The sequence below is a fragment of the Danio rerio genome, chromosome 14 (assembly GCF_052040795.2).
Source record: "Danio rerio strain M-AB ecotype USA chromosome 14, GRCz13ab, whole genome shotgun sequence".
Lineage (NCBI taxonomy): Eukaryota > Metazoa > Chordata > Actinopteri > Cypriniformes > Danionidae > Danio > Danio rerio.
In genome coordinates, this window is record NC_141034.1 from 30,907,247 (window position 1) to 30,923,552 (window position 16,306).

At 36.3% G+C, this 16,306-nt stretch overlaps 1 protein-coding gene across 5 annotated transcripts in view; it reads left to right on the forward strand.

Moving 5' to 3' along the window:
* klhl4 (kelch-like family member 4) overlaps window positions 1–16,306 on the forward strand; it is a 59,961-nt gene that overhangs the window by 2,354 nt on the left and 41,301 nt on the right. For 2 of the 5 annotated variants that reach the window (XR_015506829.1, XM_087280558.1), the window contains exon 1: window positions 6,668–7,258. The exons of 1 other annotated variant lie outside the window; for it this stretch is intronic. Coding sequence is in view for 3 of the 4 variants with exons in the window: in XM_087280558.1 (XP_087136684.1) it covers window positions 6,849–7,258 (410 nt within the window). In the remaining variant the exon portion in view is untranslated. Of the gene's footprint in view, window positions 1–3,137; window positions 3,204–6,589; window positions 7,259–16,306 lie in introns of those variants that run through there. 2 more of the 5 variants (NM_001110457.2, NM_001328011.1) reach the window with 2 other exon arrangements.

Below are 16,306 nucleotides of genomic sequence, written 5' to 3' on the forward strand. Positions count from 1 at the left end.
CAACCCAGAATTTGGAAACACCCACACACACACACTCACACACACATACACTATTGACAATTTAGCTTACTCAATTCATGTGTACATGTCTTTGGACTTGTGGGGGAAACCAGTGCACCCGGGGGAAACCCACGTGAGGGGAACATGCAAACTCCACACAGAAATGCAAACTGACAAAGCCAAGGCTCAAACCAGCGACATTCTTGCTGTGAGTCGACAGCACTACCTACTGCCCCACCGTGTGATGATACATACACAAAAACAAAATTCAATTATCAAAGCATAAAATAGATTATTATTATTTTTATTATTATTGATGTTGTTGTTAGGATAAGTGAGGGTGCCCTATGTGTTATAGTGTCAAGTATCAGGCCAAACTTTATTGTAATGAAAGTGACGTGAGCCAAAAAACATACATTGAACTGAACAGTGGATTTTTTTCTCAGCCATGTGCACGCAGATCCACCGCAACAGGCGTCTCTAAGCCATTAAAATGGCTTTATTCCATTCATTTAAATGTTTAGTCAGTTCCCTAACGATTTTGCGATTAGATCCATAAACATACATTTTTTATCATGCCCTATTTAAAATTCACTTCGGCTCCTCCCCGTTGCGGAAGCTATGACCGCGGCGGCGCAGGACAGGTGTGTGTTCATCAGTTGTAAAAATATCAGCATTTTTGCAATTTTGTCATAGATACGGTTTTCAACATAAAATGCTTTTCAAAGTGAAGGCTGGCCTGACCACACTATACCTTACTGCTAGTTTTCACATTCTCTATATTCGCCCCTGATGACACCACAGGTTCCTCCAGCAAAAATATAAGATATCATATGCATTGTTTGTGAAAACGAAATAACGCCATTGGAAAATGTAATAAAAAACGTATTACTGTATGGTAATTCAAACAAGGCAAAATGATTAAAGATGTCAGGAAACACTTTTGATTAGATCAAGAGACAGAGATCTGTTTTTTTTTTTTTTTAAATAATGACTCATCCTGAAAATACATTTATTAAATTATGCACGTGAAATTCATTTATTGACAGATTTGTTTTGTGCACTTCAAATGAGTTTTTTTTTTAGAAAGTTAACGAATTACTCAAATCCAGACAGGAGTGTTTTGCTTGAAATATTCAAATGATAAAATAATAATAAAATAATAATAATAAAAATGAAATTATAACAATACAAAAAAAAAAAAAAAACTCTTCATGCTTCAACATGTACAAAACAAAGTTTGCCTCTAGTTTCGAATCGAAAGATGCATTTTGCTTAACGCAAGAGTTTCTATCATTTAAGGAATCTGTATCAAAATTTGTCCATTAGCTTATATGTATATTTAAGACTCTCTTTCAGGCTCTATTTTTACAGTGGATGCAATATGTATATTTATACAACAGTTCTGTCTGGTTCTTGAATATGATTGGCTGATAGCCGTGCAATATTTTGTCAGAAACATCACACAAAGGCCTCTTCACCCTTCCCTATTACTCCGCCCACATACTGCCAGCCACAAGCACGCTACAGTTTGACAAAAATTACTGTTGTTAGTCAACAAAATGTACTTTTGATGCTTTTTTTTTGTCAAGAATGTAATTGTTTAGATTGCAACTATGCAGTTTACTTGTAAGAATAGCGCCTATTTTAAAATATTTACAATTTCTCGTCGGTGGCCAAAGATGGTTGATGTTGTCTATCCACAAGATGGCGCCAGAACCGCATAAGAAGCCCTTGCTTTTTGTGTTTTCCTGAGCGCAAATAAGAAGCTGAAAAACGGAAGTGTCACGGTTTTTAAGGTGAACCGAATAGAGTCAATAAGAAGCTGAGAATAAGAAGCTGGCTGTAGCGTTCTTTTATTTCAATAATGTAACATTTTATTTTGCGATGGATGTTTGAGTGTATTTTTCTTTTCCTTTTGCCTACTCATTGTCGTTGACTGGCATGCATGTAGTCGACAGCACTTGGGAGAAACGCAGAAAGGCCAATATGAAGAGCGAAATAGTTTCTGTCTCCTTTTATTATTCCATAAAGTCTCCGGGTAAACGCTGGGACACCTGGCACCCGTCACAATACCGACGGCAACAGAGAAATACTGTAAACTGTAATAGACTGTAGGGAGAAATTTCTGTAGATGGATGGCATTTCATGTCACGTTCAGCCTTGTAATCTTAAAATGTGAGCAAAATTCAGCTGCTTTGTCATCACCTTAAGGGGGTCACACACCAGAAGCGCCGCTTCACATTACGCTATAGTACTGGTATACCACCAGTGCTGATATACAACCATATTACACTGCTACTCGTATGAGTATATATATATATATATATATATATATATATATATATATATATATATATATATATATATATATTAGGGCTGGGCGATTTGTCAAAAAAAATCTAGGTTTTTTATAAAGTTTGACCGATTCGCGATTTTGAATTTCTTTTTTTATTGTGTAACCAGTCAACTTAAAACATTACAACAACATGGCTGAAGTAACTTGAAAAACCATCTGGGTAAGGAAGATTGTTATTTTAATGGCCATGCCATACATAAATTGGTCAACAAGGTGTAAATAAATGTAAAACAAATTCAGGAGTTAAATATCGTTGCAGAAGATTTTAATAAAAAATATGTGTGTAAATATTGCAGTTGCAGAAATACAGAGGTATTTTTTTGCAAGGTTTGCTGAGCCTAGAAAAGATAGGCTGTCAGCTCGGTTTTGAATTTGTCATCTTCTGATTGATTGACAGGTTGTGATGCTGCTGCCTTTTTCTTAAAAAAAAAAAAAATACAGTGGAAGAAAAGGACTGAACATGGAAACTGTAAAGCCTAATTTAACCCAATGCGTGAAGTTGTGGATGTATAGCAGGAGCAAATAAAAGCACTAGATGTGTGTCTAGTATAAAATAATATATTTAATAAATTTTTCTTTTTTCCCCTTTTAAATATCAATCATTTGATGCGCTTTGCAGCTCTCTCTATATTATGCTGCCTGATCTGTCTGGTTTTCAACTAGGTCCGCAAAATGACGTCATGGGGCGGGTACTTTCATTTTCACTGCTACAGCTGCTGCTTACCTCTGCTCATGTTCAAACCAAAAGATCAGCGCTGTTCGAACTAAGATCGACGTCGTTTTTCACATGGCAGGTTTTTACGTCCTTCATACATGTTGAGATCGAGTTTATCAACTTAATGAGGTAATATGTCTTGACAATCCACACAGTGACTTAGCAAAGCGTGAAGTCATGTAGGATTTTACTTGTTGCATTGGTCTGAATGTAAATCCCCTCGTCAGGCAGTGCTGTGGTAGTGTGAGAGAGGACCAAAGCATGTTTGATGCAAAGGTATTAACAAAAGAAAAATACACAACTGAAGACACTTAAATGCTTGTATTTGTTGTATTTGCACCAGCTCTGCGTTGCATGCCCACAACTTCATGCATTGGGTTGAATTAGGCTGTCCAGTCTTTGCGTTCAGTCCGTCACTACCATCATTGAAACCACGACAGGCAGTCAAGCCGGTCGCACACCAGAAGTGCCGCGACACGGCGTGCACATGACAGTTTAAACTATCACACACCAGACGCGCACATTCGCATGATATTTAAACTGGAACTAATCGGATGCCGCTCTGTGGCGCGGCTGAAATATGAACTGCGTCCTGAATTGTTGCTGGGCAGCGCCGGTGTGTGTATAGAATTCTATAGAATTTTTGTTTAGAATTCAAAAATCTATGATGCTGCATGGTGCTACACGGCACGTCGCCGAGTGGCGCTTCTGGTGTTCGACCTGCTTCATACAGAGAGTAAACCAAACCGCATTTTTGCCATCATAATGTATCAAATATTTTTAGAAAAAAATCTCGATTTCTCGATTTAATATAAAATTAAATCGTTGTCAAAACTTAAATTCAAATTAATTGAAAAAAAAACACCCAACCCTATATATATATATATATATATATATATATATATATATATATATATATATATATATATATATATATATATATATATATATATAAGCAATAGGAACAGGAAGAGGTTAAGAAGGAAAAAATAAAAAGGATTTATTATAATACTCATTTTGTTTAACTTAAAAGCCAAGAAAAGTCCTTTAGTTCCTAGTGTATTGTATAAAAAAATTTACCACTGAAATCTTACAGCTGCTGGTTGCCCATGTACAAACTGGGGAACATAAAATTCTACACTTTGAAAATAAACCTACATGTGAAGTTAATAAATATGAATTGCCCATTTCGAATAAACATATTTTTAATTATGTAAAATATAAGGTTTAGCTTATAAAAGTCAATGGCATATACAGAAATTAAATACAGCTATAAAATCTACTTCACTTTTTATTGTATTTGCATATTGATTAAAGTTACTATAGTTATTTAGTGAAGAGCAGCAAACAAATTTCTCATTGTGTTTAGTTTGATAACAGAGGTGTTAATGTAAGAATGCACAGATCTATAATAAAGCATTCGACTACTTTAGTAATATTTTTTTGTTCATTTAAGAGAAAATTTGTTGTGTTTAAAGTAAAACACGCAGGACAGAGCAAAAAAAAAAAAAAAACACGAAAAAAAGAAGCACTTTTTCAAGGGTCCCTTACTGAGAGCTCCGCTCAGCATGAGCTCTCCTGGCTAAACAAGCGAAAAAAAGAAAAAGACAGCTGTGAAACATAACCAGCTTTGTCTTTTTGGAGGAAACACACTTTAGATCTTTTTAGGATAAGAGGTTTTTGAGTTATTGCCGTCTATCACTAAATGTGTCAGGAATATCGATAACAAAACCAACTTAACCACGCTCATTTCTGGCGCCCCCCTGGATGTACAGCGCCCTTAGCATTTGCCTATATGCCACAGGCCGGCCCTGGTCCTCAGCGCAGATTTGAAAGACGACGTTGCTTCTTCGTACTGTTGCCTCACTTCGCCTGCGCTTCCTTGTAATGTTGCCCTAACCTCACTTCACCGCCGCTTGCCATGTTAAAATGTGGAATGATGGTCAAGCGCCCCCTAATTTTAGAGCATAGTGATTGGACATTTACTCGCGGGGAAGAGTTTCCTCATCTCAGCTCATGGACTTACAGGCACACACAGTCAAATCGGGGAGATATAAAACACACATAAATTATTTAAACGCAAAACCGAGAAAACCGCAATTCACAAGCGTGTATTGAAATGTAGAGGTCGTACCGTACGGTTCAATATTATATTAAGAACCGTGGCATGTCTATAATATATAAATAAATAAATAAATATATATATATATATATATATATATATATCATCACCATTGAATTATAAGGTTCTATCTGCTTTCTGAATGATTTTGAGATATTGAGCTTCAAAGTTTTGTGTATGTGTGTAATATTTATTTTTCAAATAAGTCTTAAAATGTAAAGGGATTATAAAAAACTTCATATAATGTAAATAAGTTGTCATCTAATAAGAATATGTCAATAACTCAATTTTAAAGGAATGAAAGCTTAATGAATATTCTCACCATAATAGATGCCATAATCTAAGGTTAACATATTTTCAGCTAAACAATAGAACAGCCAACTAAAGGCACTGCACATTAATAAATCATTGACTATCACCAGTATAAAAATAGCAAATATTTGGATACAAATAAAGTCAAATATCTGATGCTGCAGCACATTAAATCAACATTTACTGAAAGTCTATCAGACGAACAATCTTTGAAAAAGTAGAAAACTGTCACATCACATTGCACATCAGTGCTTGATTACATAGTGATGAAAGAACAGCATTGCTTTAAATGCATTTCAAGCACACTGTATAAAAGTGAGGGTTTTAATATTTGGCTTGCATTATAAATTAACCAGGAATAATCAATTATTCAGTTAATAATCAGTTAATCAGACCAAAACAGTCTGAGCAAGTGAAACTAGCCCACATTTTTTCTTGCATATTATTTAGTGTTCAAACAGCAAAAGGTGTTTTGTACTGTATACTTTATACACTGTATAAGTTCACTAATAATTTACTGCATACTATTCACGGTCACATAGTGTGGCTTTTTCCTGAACATTTACTTGAAATAAAACACTGACTGGTTCCCTGACGAAGAAGTCAAAACAGTGATACTCTTTGGCGTTTATCTGTCACTACAGCACGAGACAGACAGTGAGAGAATAATTTTTCTGCATGGTTTACTTTGCCGAGAGGCTGAGACTGTCTCCCTCGGGATCCCGTCAGATGCGGGGACTGTGTGAGAAGACATGCCTATGTGCATGCGTGAGCGAGAGAGAGAGCTAGAGCGAGGGAAAGAGCATGTGTGTGCACACATAAAGGAAAGGGGCAGAGTGTGAGTGCGAGCGCAGATGATGCTGCTTGTGGAAGGACATGGTGCTGCTTTTGGCTTTCCTTCCTGTGCTACAAGATTTTCTCCACTAAGCTTTGACCTCTGTGTTCTGTCAGTCTGGTATCTCACCTTCTCGGGTAAGAGCTGTTCTTTATTTGCTGCTGGAATGAAAGCAGGTTGCTGTAAACGTTCCTCATGTGTGTGTGTGTGTGTGTGTGTGTGTGTGTGTGTGTGTCGCATGTGCAGAGAGACTCAGAACGACAAAGGGAAGGGAGGAGGGTGGAACAGGCAGAGGATATCATGTGTGTGCTATAACTAAGGACAAGAAGCAGACAGAGTTGGAGAAGACAGGAGAGAAGACACAAGGCAGAAGCTGCAGACATCATCTCTTTACTGGCCAGAACGGACAACAAAGACAAGAGGGGTATAGCCTCTGAAGCTGGCGATCTGCCTCGTTATTTCACCGATTCCATGTGCCACTGACATTGCATCGAAGGCAAATAGGATGTCTGTCTCTGGAAAAAAGGAGTTTGACGTGAAGCAGATCCTCAGGCTCCGTTGGCGCTGGTTCAGCCACAGCACTCAGACCTCAGCTGGGAACGGGGGCTATATTCAGCAGGAGGGTTTTGATCACCGAGGAACACCGGTCCGGCTGAAGAGTCACTCTCGGGACAGAGGAGGACTCCGTAAGAGCAACAGCCCAGTGCACAGCATTCTGGCTCCGAACCCTGGACCCACATCTGTTTATGCCAGGCCGGGCAATCAATCATGGCATCAGCAAAACATCATCCAGCAGCTCCAAGCTAGCGAGGAGCTTCCCAAGAGCAACTCACCTTGCAAAGAGGAGGCGAAGAGCGGCCATGAGGATGTAAAGAGCAATTCAGAGGATCCCTCTGAGGAGGAAGCCACAGACAGGTAAAAAAAAAGCTCAGACATGTGAAAAGGTGCCTGCTGTTGTCAGCCAACTCACACATTCAGGGTGCAAGCAGCTAAGTTTCGCCTGTAGGCATAAAAGACGTGCAGATTTTTGATGGAAATCCTGTTTTTTGCCCTTCATGCGGTAATAAAAACAGGCAGCGCGGTGCTAGGAGATGAGCGAGGTGTTATTTTGGCACAGAGTGGATTTACGGTAAGCCTCAGGGAGCTTCAAGATTGAGTACAAGTACAGTATTTAACTGTCACTCTAGTCAAGCTCATTACGCCAGTGAAATTTGCTCAGAAATGACAGTTTGTTTTATTTTCTTTCGCTGTGTTGCCAGTACTCAGGGCCGCCGCTAACACGGCGGTTTGGTCTTCTGAGAATATCGTTTTTCAATCAACTCCACCATTGCATCTGCCACCACTGTTCACCTGGGAATAGTTCATTCACATGGCATACGGGTTGTAGAAGCATGGCTCTGAAATAACCATAGATAAATTATTCATCAAGCAGACACATCTCACAAAACACAGAGGAAAACACAGAGGCGTCTGGATATAGCTGGTAGGATAGCACACTCTGTAAGCTGAGGTGGTTCGCTCTTCATTTCAGTAGCCTGCATTTTCATGACCTGAAGCAGGAATATTTCATGGCATGTTAATGCACGGACCGTTGGACTTTTAAATGTTACAGAGAGCATGCCATGATGTTAGAGACCATTGGTGCTATTGCTATAAATTTTGTGAAGGGCAACCGGATGAATTATATTTAGTGGGGATGATATTTACACATCAGTGCAGTTCAGAGAAAGACAACATTTAATTGGCTTGCTTCAATCGATCACAATTTATGAGATTATAAAGCCCTGCCTCCACAGATGCTTTCAATTCACATCTTAAGTGCTGGACGCTAAGGAGAGAAGCATCTTTTCTCACTGAGTGGATTTGTCTAGCATAAAGTCACAGCAGAATAAGACAGAAACTAAACATTTTCTCAGATAGGGATGTGGAGAGACTGACCTGCACCAACCCCGTCTTTAAATTAATGTGCCCAGACCAATATTCATTTATTCATTCATTTTCTTTTCAGCTTAGTCCCTTTATTAATCTGGAGTCCCACAGCGGAATGAACCGCCAACTTATCCAACATATGTTTTATGCAGTGGTTGCCGTTCCAGCTGCAACCCATCACTGGGAAACCTCAGATCAATAGTGCAACAGAATCTATATTTAATGAACAGTTATTTTTACATACACCTATTTAAAGCCCTTCTTTAGATGCACAAAGCTGTAACTGTTGATCACATTTTTTTTTATTTAGAATTCTATTCCATTTAAATAAGTCTTCATTGAAATAATATATATTGATATTAATTCATTGGCATTTTAGATATTTAAAGGGATAGTTCTTCTGGGATAGTAAATTAGTCATCATTTACTCGCCCTTTATGTGTTTCAGTCCGTTTCTTAGTTCTTTTAAACACACAAGAAAAGCTATTTTGAAGAAAACTGGAGATTTGTAATTATTGAGATATTGTGTTGTACTACTACTATGGAAGTCAATAGTAGTAGGTTCTCATCAGCTTTCTTTAAAATACCTTATTTTGTGTTCAAAAGAAGAAACTCATAAAGGTTTGAAACCACTTGATGGTGAGTAAATAGTGAGTACATTTTCATATTTTGGTAAACTACCTTTTTAATTATGATCACTTACACGTATCAATGCTTAATGTAAAATGTACCCACATAATATTAATATAAACATATCATTGTTAGGCTAATTAAAGAAATAATTTGAAACAAGTTAAAATACAGTTGAAGTCAGAATCATTAGCCGGCCTTTGAATTTGTTTTCTTTTTTAAATATTTACCAAATGATGTTTAACAGAGCAAGGATATTTTCACAGTATGCCTGATAATATTTTTTTCTTCTGGAGAAAGTCTTATTTGTTTTATTTTGGCTAGAATAAAAGAAGTTTTTAATTTTTTTTAACACCATTTTAAGGTAAAAATTATTAGCCCCTTAAAGCTATATATTTTTTCTATAGTCTACAGAACTAACCATGGTTTTACAATAACTTGCCTAATTAACCTAACCTGCCTGGTTAACATAATTAACCCAGTTAAGCCATTAAATTGCCCTTTAAGCTGTATAGAAGTGTCTTGAAAAATATCTAGTCTTATATTATTTACTGTCATCATGGCAAATATCAAATAAATCCGTTATTAGAAATGAGTTATTAAAACTATAATGTTAAGAAATGTGTTGAAAAAATCTCTCCATTTAACAGAAATTGAGAAGAAAAAAAAAAAAACGGGGGCTAATAATTCAGGGGGCTAATAATTCTGACTTCAACTGTATATATTTTTTCTCAGTATCTCGAAAACACTGTTATGTCCTCTTTAATTTTTTCCCCCTTTTTTGTAGTATATATTTTTAAATGTGTAAATGCCTCTTCATTTCCTTTCTTGCATATTCTGCTAAGAAGCATTGCCTGGCCATGGTTTATGCCACCCATTAAAGCTCTGCTATACGTCCTTGTATAGACACATCACCCATAGATATTTACAGGTCTATCAATATTTTAGTGTGTATTTTAACAGTACGAAAATAGAATCAATTCAAGTCAAAGGCTATAAATAAAACAGGTAAATCAGGCAAGATTTTTCCTTGTTAAACCATCTTCACATCAGTCCTATCAACATTGCCTATAAAAGCAAGACATGAACTCTCAAACATCAAGTTTTGACCCTTTAAAAGCTTATGTTAATTACTTTGCTGGTCTGAAAGCTTTCTTCGTGTTAATAGCCTTGTCTACTGATTGATATGGTCTTGTGAATCTAAGTCCCATGACTGTATTCTTCATCTACCATGTAAAAGACTTATCTTCAGACGCAAATGACATTAGCAGCAACATTAAAACAAATTGCAAATTTAATCCTGTACACTATTTCTTACCCTTGAAAATGAACGGCTATGTTTTCATAAGTACCACAGTGAGGCTATCATGCGTTGTGTTATGAATATTTAATCAGAGAATGAGTTCGAAACAAAAGAGATTTGATCCCTTAAGACTTCCACATCACATGCTTTAAATTATCATACCTAAGAGCCTTTAGGTATACAATTATATATCTGCTGGTACATTTGTTTGTTATTCTGTGTTTTTCTTCCCTCGTCCTTTTATCACTTATCATTTAGTATGCGTAAATAAAGCATAAATTTGCCTTACAGGCACAATGTGATGGAAATGAGGCCTTTAATGTGCCTCTAGACTACAGATTTTGTTGTGCATCTTTGTGGTGAGAGCTAAAAAAAAAAAAAAAAAAAAGATTTACTGGTTATTCGTTTTTATACCCCCTATGACATTTAATAATAAGGGAGATCTAAGTAAACAGGAAGCTGCTCTTTTAATGCAATGACAGAGTGTGATCATAATGCAGAAAAAAATGTATATTAAATTAGCTTGTCCATCTTTCAGCACAATCTTTTCAATATACACACACGAAGGAAATGTTCTGTTCTTATTGTTATCATGCAATATAGCAGGACTTCAGTTCGCTTGCTGATCCTATTTCCATTTCCTCCATTTGCTGGAAATAAAAATGATGAAAAGAGCATGAAAGAGCCTCCATTAACATGCCGTGTCTCAAAACAAAACGCACAGTTTGTTGACTTTCACATTTATTCATATTGTGCCAAACAAGTCAAGCTTAATAGTATAAGCGATATAAGACAGTGTAAGTATATTCATCTGATATAATGCTCACAGATTTCATTACCAGCAAAACGTCAAACCGGGGGAACATCAAAACCTTGTGAGGCAGCCAAAGCAGTAATGAATAAAATATTTTAGGGAAGAAATTAATCTGGATTCAGCCTAGAAGCTGTATTACTATGGGAATTGATGAAAAGTGCTGAATACTATGTTTAGAATGCTTCTGTCTATCTTCTTTAATATCGAGGCTGCAGACCTGCTCATCATAAATAATTCAGAGAGGTTGATGAAACATCTATCTTTTTTAACTTTGTTTGTTCAAAAGGAAAGCGAGATGAAGAGGTTTATACAGTAATATATGCTGAAATTACAGAGGTCATAGTGATTTTTAAAACGGAACTAAACCAGTTGGCGTTTCTGCTGAAATCAATGAAAGCATGAATAATGTTCAAAATGTTTATAGTACCCTGAATTACTCTATGAAGAAACCTTAATCTATGTGCTGACAATAATTTAATGAGCTGTTATTAAAGGGCAGTTATTTTACCCCTTTTTTCAAGATTTAAGATGAGTGTTTTGTGTCTCCAGAATGTGTCTATAAAGTTTCAGCCCAAAACACCCATCTGATTATTTATCATACCTTTAAGAATATTGGATTTTTTTGCTCTGAACACAATGTAGCTGGTTTTGTTGCCTGTGCCTTTAATGCTAGTTCTTCCCGCCCACTGTTCCCACATGCCTGTTAGATTGTCCCCCATTTTTGGCTGCGTCAGATAAACAGCACAGTGACAGACATGAAAGGAGCAGATCTCATGTAACATTTGCGCACGTTTTGCAATTTTGCACTGTTTTTGCACGGCAAATGTGACAGGATACATATTAATATCCACTGCTGTATAGATATCCGTTATGTTAATGTAAAATAGAAACCTGATTTAACGTCCACAAACTGGGATTAATGTGTCGTCTTTTATAATTGTTCTTACATGTGGCTGTGGTGATAAAGACGGTAAAATGGCTGTAGTTCATTACAAACATGCTCTGTTTTAACAACGTTTTAAACCTGTAAAACTCATTCTTGTTCACATTTAATGATGATTGATGATCACAGTGAGCTCCACAGTTCTTTTAATCCCAGTTGCTTTGCGCACATCCTGTCTTGTGGATATGATTATAAGTTTTATTACGGAGACATGTTAATACAGGGGGGTCAATCAATTCAATGGCGGGTAAACCGCACTCCTACCTCACGTTGTGGTGGGCCTCAAAATGATAGGGATTTGGATCCTATTTTAACAAGAAAATTTTACATAGAAACTTATTGTCTTTATATCTTCCCAATATGACAGTGGACACACTATACCTGCACACAGTTCTGTACAAACAGCTTCCAAAATATAATTTTTATCACAGGTGCCCTTTATGGTGACAGTTGACACCAAAAAAATTAAAATTTGGTTTCATACCATTATGAGTTTTTTCTTCTGTTAAACACAAATGAAGATGTTTTGAAGAAAGTTGGAGACCTGTAACCATTGACTTCCATAGTATTTATTTTTTCTACAATGGAAGTCGGTGCTTACAGGTTTGCAGCTTTCTTCAAAACATCTTCTTTACTGTTAAAGAATCATTAAGGGTTTGGAACCACACAAGGGTGAGTAAATAGTAAGTAAAATTTTTTGTGGATTATCAAAAACTGGAGAGGTTAAAAAATATGAACAAAAACGCCAACCTTTGGAACATATACCAGCATCTTACTTAATCTAAAATCTAGAATCTACAGCTACAAATATAATTGGGATTTAAAACCAGATATTGACATCCATGTGGAATTAATTCATATTTCTGTCCAACGGCTGTTTCTGATCTTTTCCAAAAGCTGAGCATAGAGAGAAATGCTGGTGTCCTACATATCCCTGCGGGCGTTGAGGGCTTAGGGCCATGCCTGTGATCTGTGTTACCATTTCTTCAACTACTCTGACAGCCGACAGCGAGCCGCTTGCAGAGGGTCATGGGGTGCTCAACTACACATTGTTATGTGCACGTTTAATGTTCATATCAAGCATTCTCATGAATAGGCAAATAGGCAAAAAGTCAACTGGTTGGTGTCGGAAAGGGAATAATCTTGAGGTACATTTTACAAAAAAATGACTGACTATATATCTCTGGGCCTCATGGTGGCACAGTGGGTAGCAAGATCGGCTCACAGCAAGAATGTTGCTGGTTTTAACTCCGGCTGGGTCAGTTGGCATTTCTGTGTGGAGTTTGCATAAAACATTTGCTGTATATATAATAATTTGGTGGTTCATTCTGCTGTGGCGGCCCCCTATTAATAAAGGGAATAAGAAAAGAAAATGAATGAATGAATAATATATCTCTACATTTGAAGGTGGTGTATTTCACCCACAAACAAAAATTATGTCATCATTTATTCACCCTGTACTTGTTCCAAACCTGTTTGAGATTCTTTTTTCTGTTGAGGACAAAAGAAGATAATTTGAGAAAAGCTGAAAACCTGTAAGCATTTACTTCCATAGTAGGAAAAATAGTACTATACCCCCCACCCCCAGCCCAAGTATTTTCTTTAGTGTTCAACATTAAAAAAATTACCACAAGGGTGAGTTAATGATGAGTTCATTTTCATCTTTGGGTAAACTATTCTTTTTAGTATATAGCATGTGTGATAAAAGCTTTTTAACATGTTCTTGAATGTGCTGTTCTCATTTCATCAAAGTTGATTTAAGGTTAGGAGAGTTCAATTGGAATTTTGCCTTTTCTCACTGTAAATACTTGCAAGTATTTACATTTGTTTTTGGATTTTTTTGTAAATCTTTTGCTATAGGCTATACAAATATATGTTATTCAGTCCTTTAAATAATGTACACAGTATTAATGATTTAGTATACAGGTCTATCTTGAACAAAAATAATCACTCCCAGTTCTGTGTTTACATTTCATCAATTCTAAGCTCTGAAAGAAAAATACAATATGAAAAATGTGTTTAGTGCATTGGTACTTGAGCAGTCCTTGTAAATGACATGCTGCCTATGAGAAGAATTTTGGCCCTGACCCTTTAATAAGGAAACAGCAGAGACTTGAGTCAGCAGCTGTTGTGTTGAATGATATCTCAATTTCCTCTCAATTGCCTTGGAAAATAATGGCACCATCTTGTCTTAGGATGAGTAGAGCTTCATTTCAGGGCGAGATTTATAGTATCTTCACAGAGCATTGATAAGTCAAGAGACATTGTCCAGGTGGAGGAATGGAAATGTAGTTTGAGGAGAGGAAAAAAATTATAAGAGGCAAACTTGATGTGAAATGATTGCTAGTTGGTTTGAAGTATTGAAATCATTGTAGTATTTCTAACAAACAAGACTTTTTAGAAGAGAGTTACAATCTTCATAAATCAAGACTTTGCCTTGCAGCTTGATTTTTTTGTGGCTTATTGATTAATCAGTGAATTACGTTTTAATGTTTTCAAAAGGAAACATCACACAGTAGCCCTGGAAATATCTTAACTTCACAAGAGGTTTATTAAAACTTTAATAAAGGGCAGCAGCGAAACAGAGAACATAGAGAAATTTTCAAAGGGTGCCAGCATGTAAACGCATCTAATGCATTAATCTGTGTATAGTTTGAGATGGCAGCAGACTGTTGGGTTGAAATCTCAATAGCCTTTATAATTAGTTTCATACCAAGTTTGCATAAATGTCTATAACAAAACACTGCTTTCATCTGTAGTGTTCTCAATGCTTTTACTGAAGCAATCAGGCATCAGCCTAATGCTTAAACATTTTATATGCACATTCAGAAATGTATGTTTTTCACAGTTAAAAGTGCCACATAAGCGACGCAGTGGGTAGTGCTGTCGCCTCACAGCAAGAAGTTTGCTGGTTCAAGCCTTGGCTTGGTCAGTTGGCATTTATGTGTGGAGTTTGTTTGCTATCAAACAGATGCGTTATAGATGAATTGGGTGAGCTAAATTGTCTGTAGTGTATGTGTGTGAATGAGAGTGTAGGATTTTTCACAGTGATGGGTTGTGGCTGGAAGGGCATTCCCTGTTTAAAAACATATGCTGAATACGTTGGCGGTTGATTCTGCTGAGATGACCCCAGATTAATAAAGGGACTAAGCTGAAAGGAAAACTAATAAATGAATGAAACGTGCCACATACTGAAAGTTTTTATTTCTGCAGCAGAATGTAGTTTGTCTTTGGAAATACAGCGATTAGCATAATTATTGATTATTCAGGATTTGTTGTCACTTGAGATCAATACATTAAAGCTAAGCAATAAATTATCCTAACACTGCTGAGTGTTCCATATTCAATCAAATTATCATTCAGCTTTTCAACATGTCTATTAGTCTCAGCATAATTGGTATATGTTCATAATTTGCATCTGCTGCTGAGAGAGTAGGAAATTAAAAAAACTGCACACTTAGCAAACATCTGCCTTCATTTTTCTTACTGAATCCGATAGAGGAAAAACATTAATTTTACAACATAACACATTCATGCATAGTGCATATTTTAACCAGTCCATTTAAATTTCTGCTTTAAATAATGGACTGCATGTTGGAAAGTTCCTCTGTCAAAACTCTCTTAATAGCATGTGATGGCACTGGTGTAACACTTTAATTCTGTAGATTTTCTATAGGTTTTAATAACCCTTGAGTTAAGTACTATTTAAATTAGAGACAGTTAGCTGTGATGAGACATTGCACTCTGAATAAACATACAGTAGTTTGAAGATAAAGAAAAAAACAAAAAACAAAATCAATTGCTAATAAGAAAAGGTCGGACCTGGAGGTTCTGTTGCACTTTGGAAAGAAGAAAAAAAAAAAAAGCTTTCATCTTCGCACCTGTTCAGCTTCTGAGGCCACTGTGTGTGGTTATGTTTACAAATATTCTCAGTTATCTTTGTTCTGAAGTGCAGAAAATAGGAACAATCCTGAAAACAGCAGCAACAACAAAAATTAAAACAACGTCTGCGGGTATTGTCTTTTTGTGAATAAAAACCTTAATAAAAGGCAAAGCAATGAATTGAAGTAAAACACCTTCGGTGCACTTCACTATATTTTAAGTACCACAAGGACAGGGTTATTATAGCTCTATATATGAAGACATATTGATATACCATGTAATTGCGTTTCCAGCCTTTCTTAGTGTGGTATGTTTAGATTTAATACATTCTAATTAAAGTCTTTGAAGATCTGTAACCTGTATTGCTGCTCAAGATGTTATTGTTGTTGCCTCATTAATAATGCATTCGCAGAAGTTGTTCACAGAATGTGGAATACTAACAGCCAATTTCAGGCAATTAAC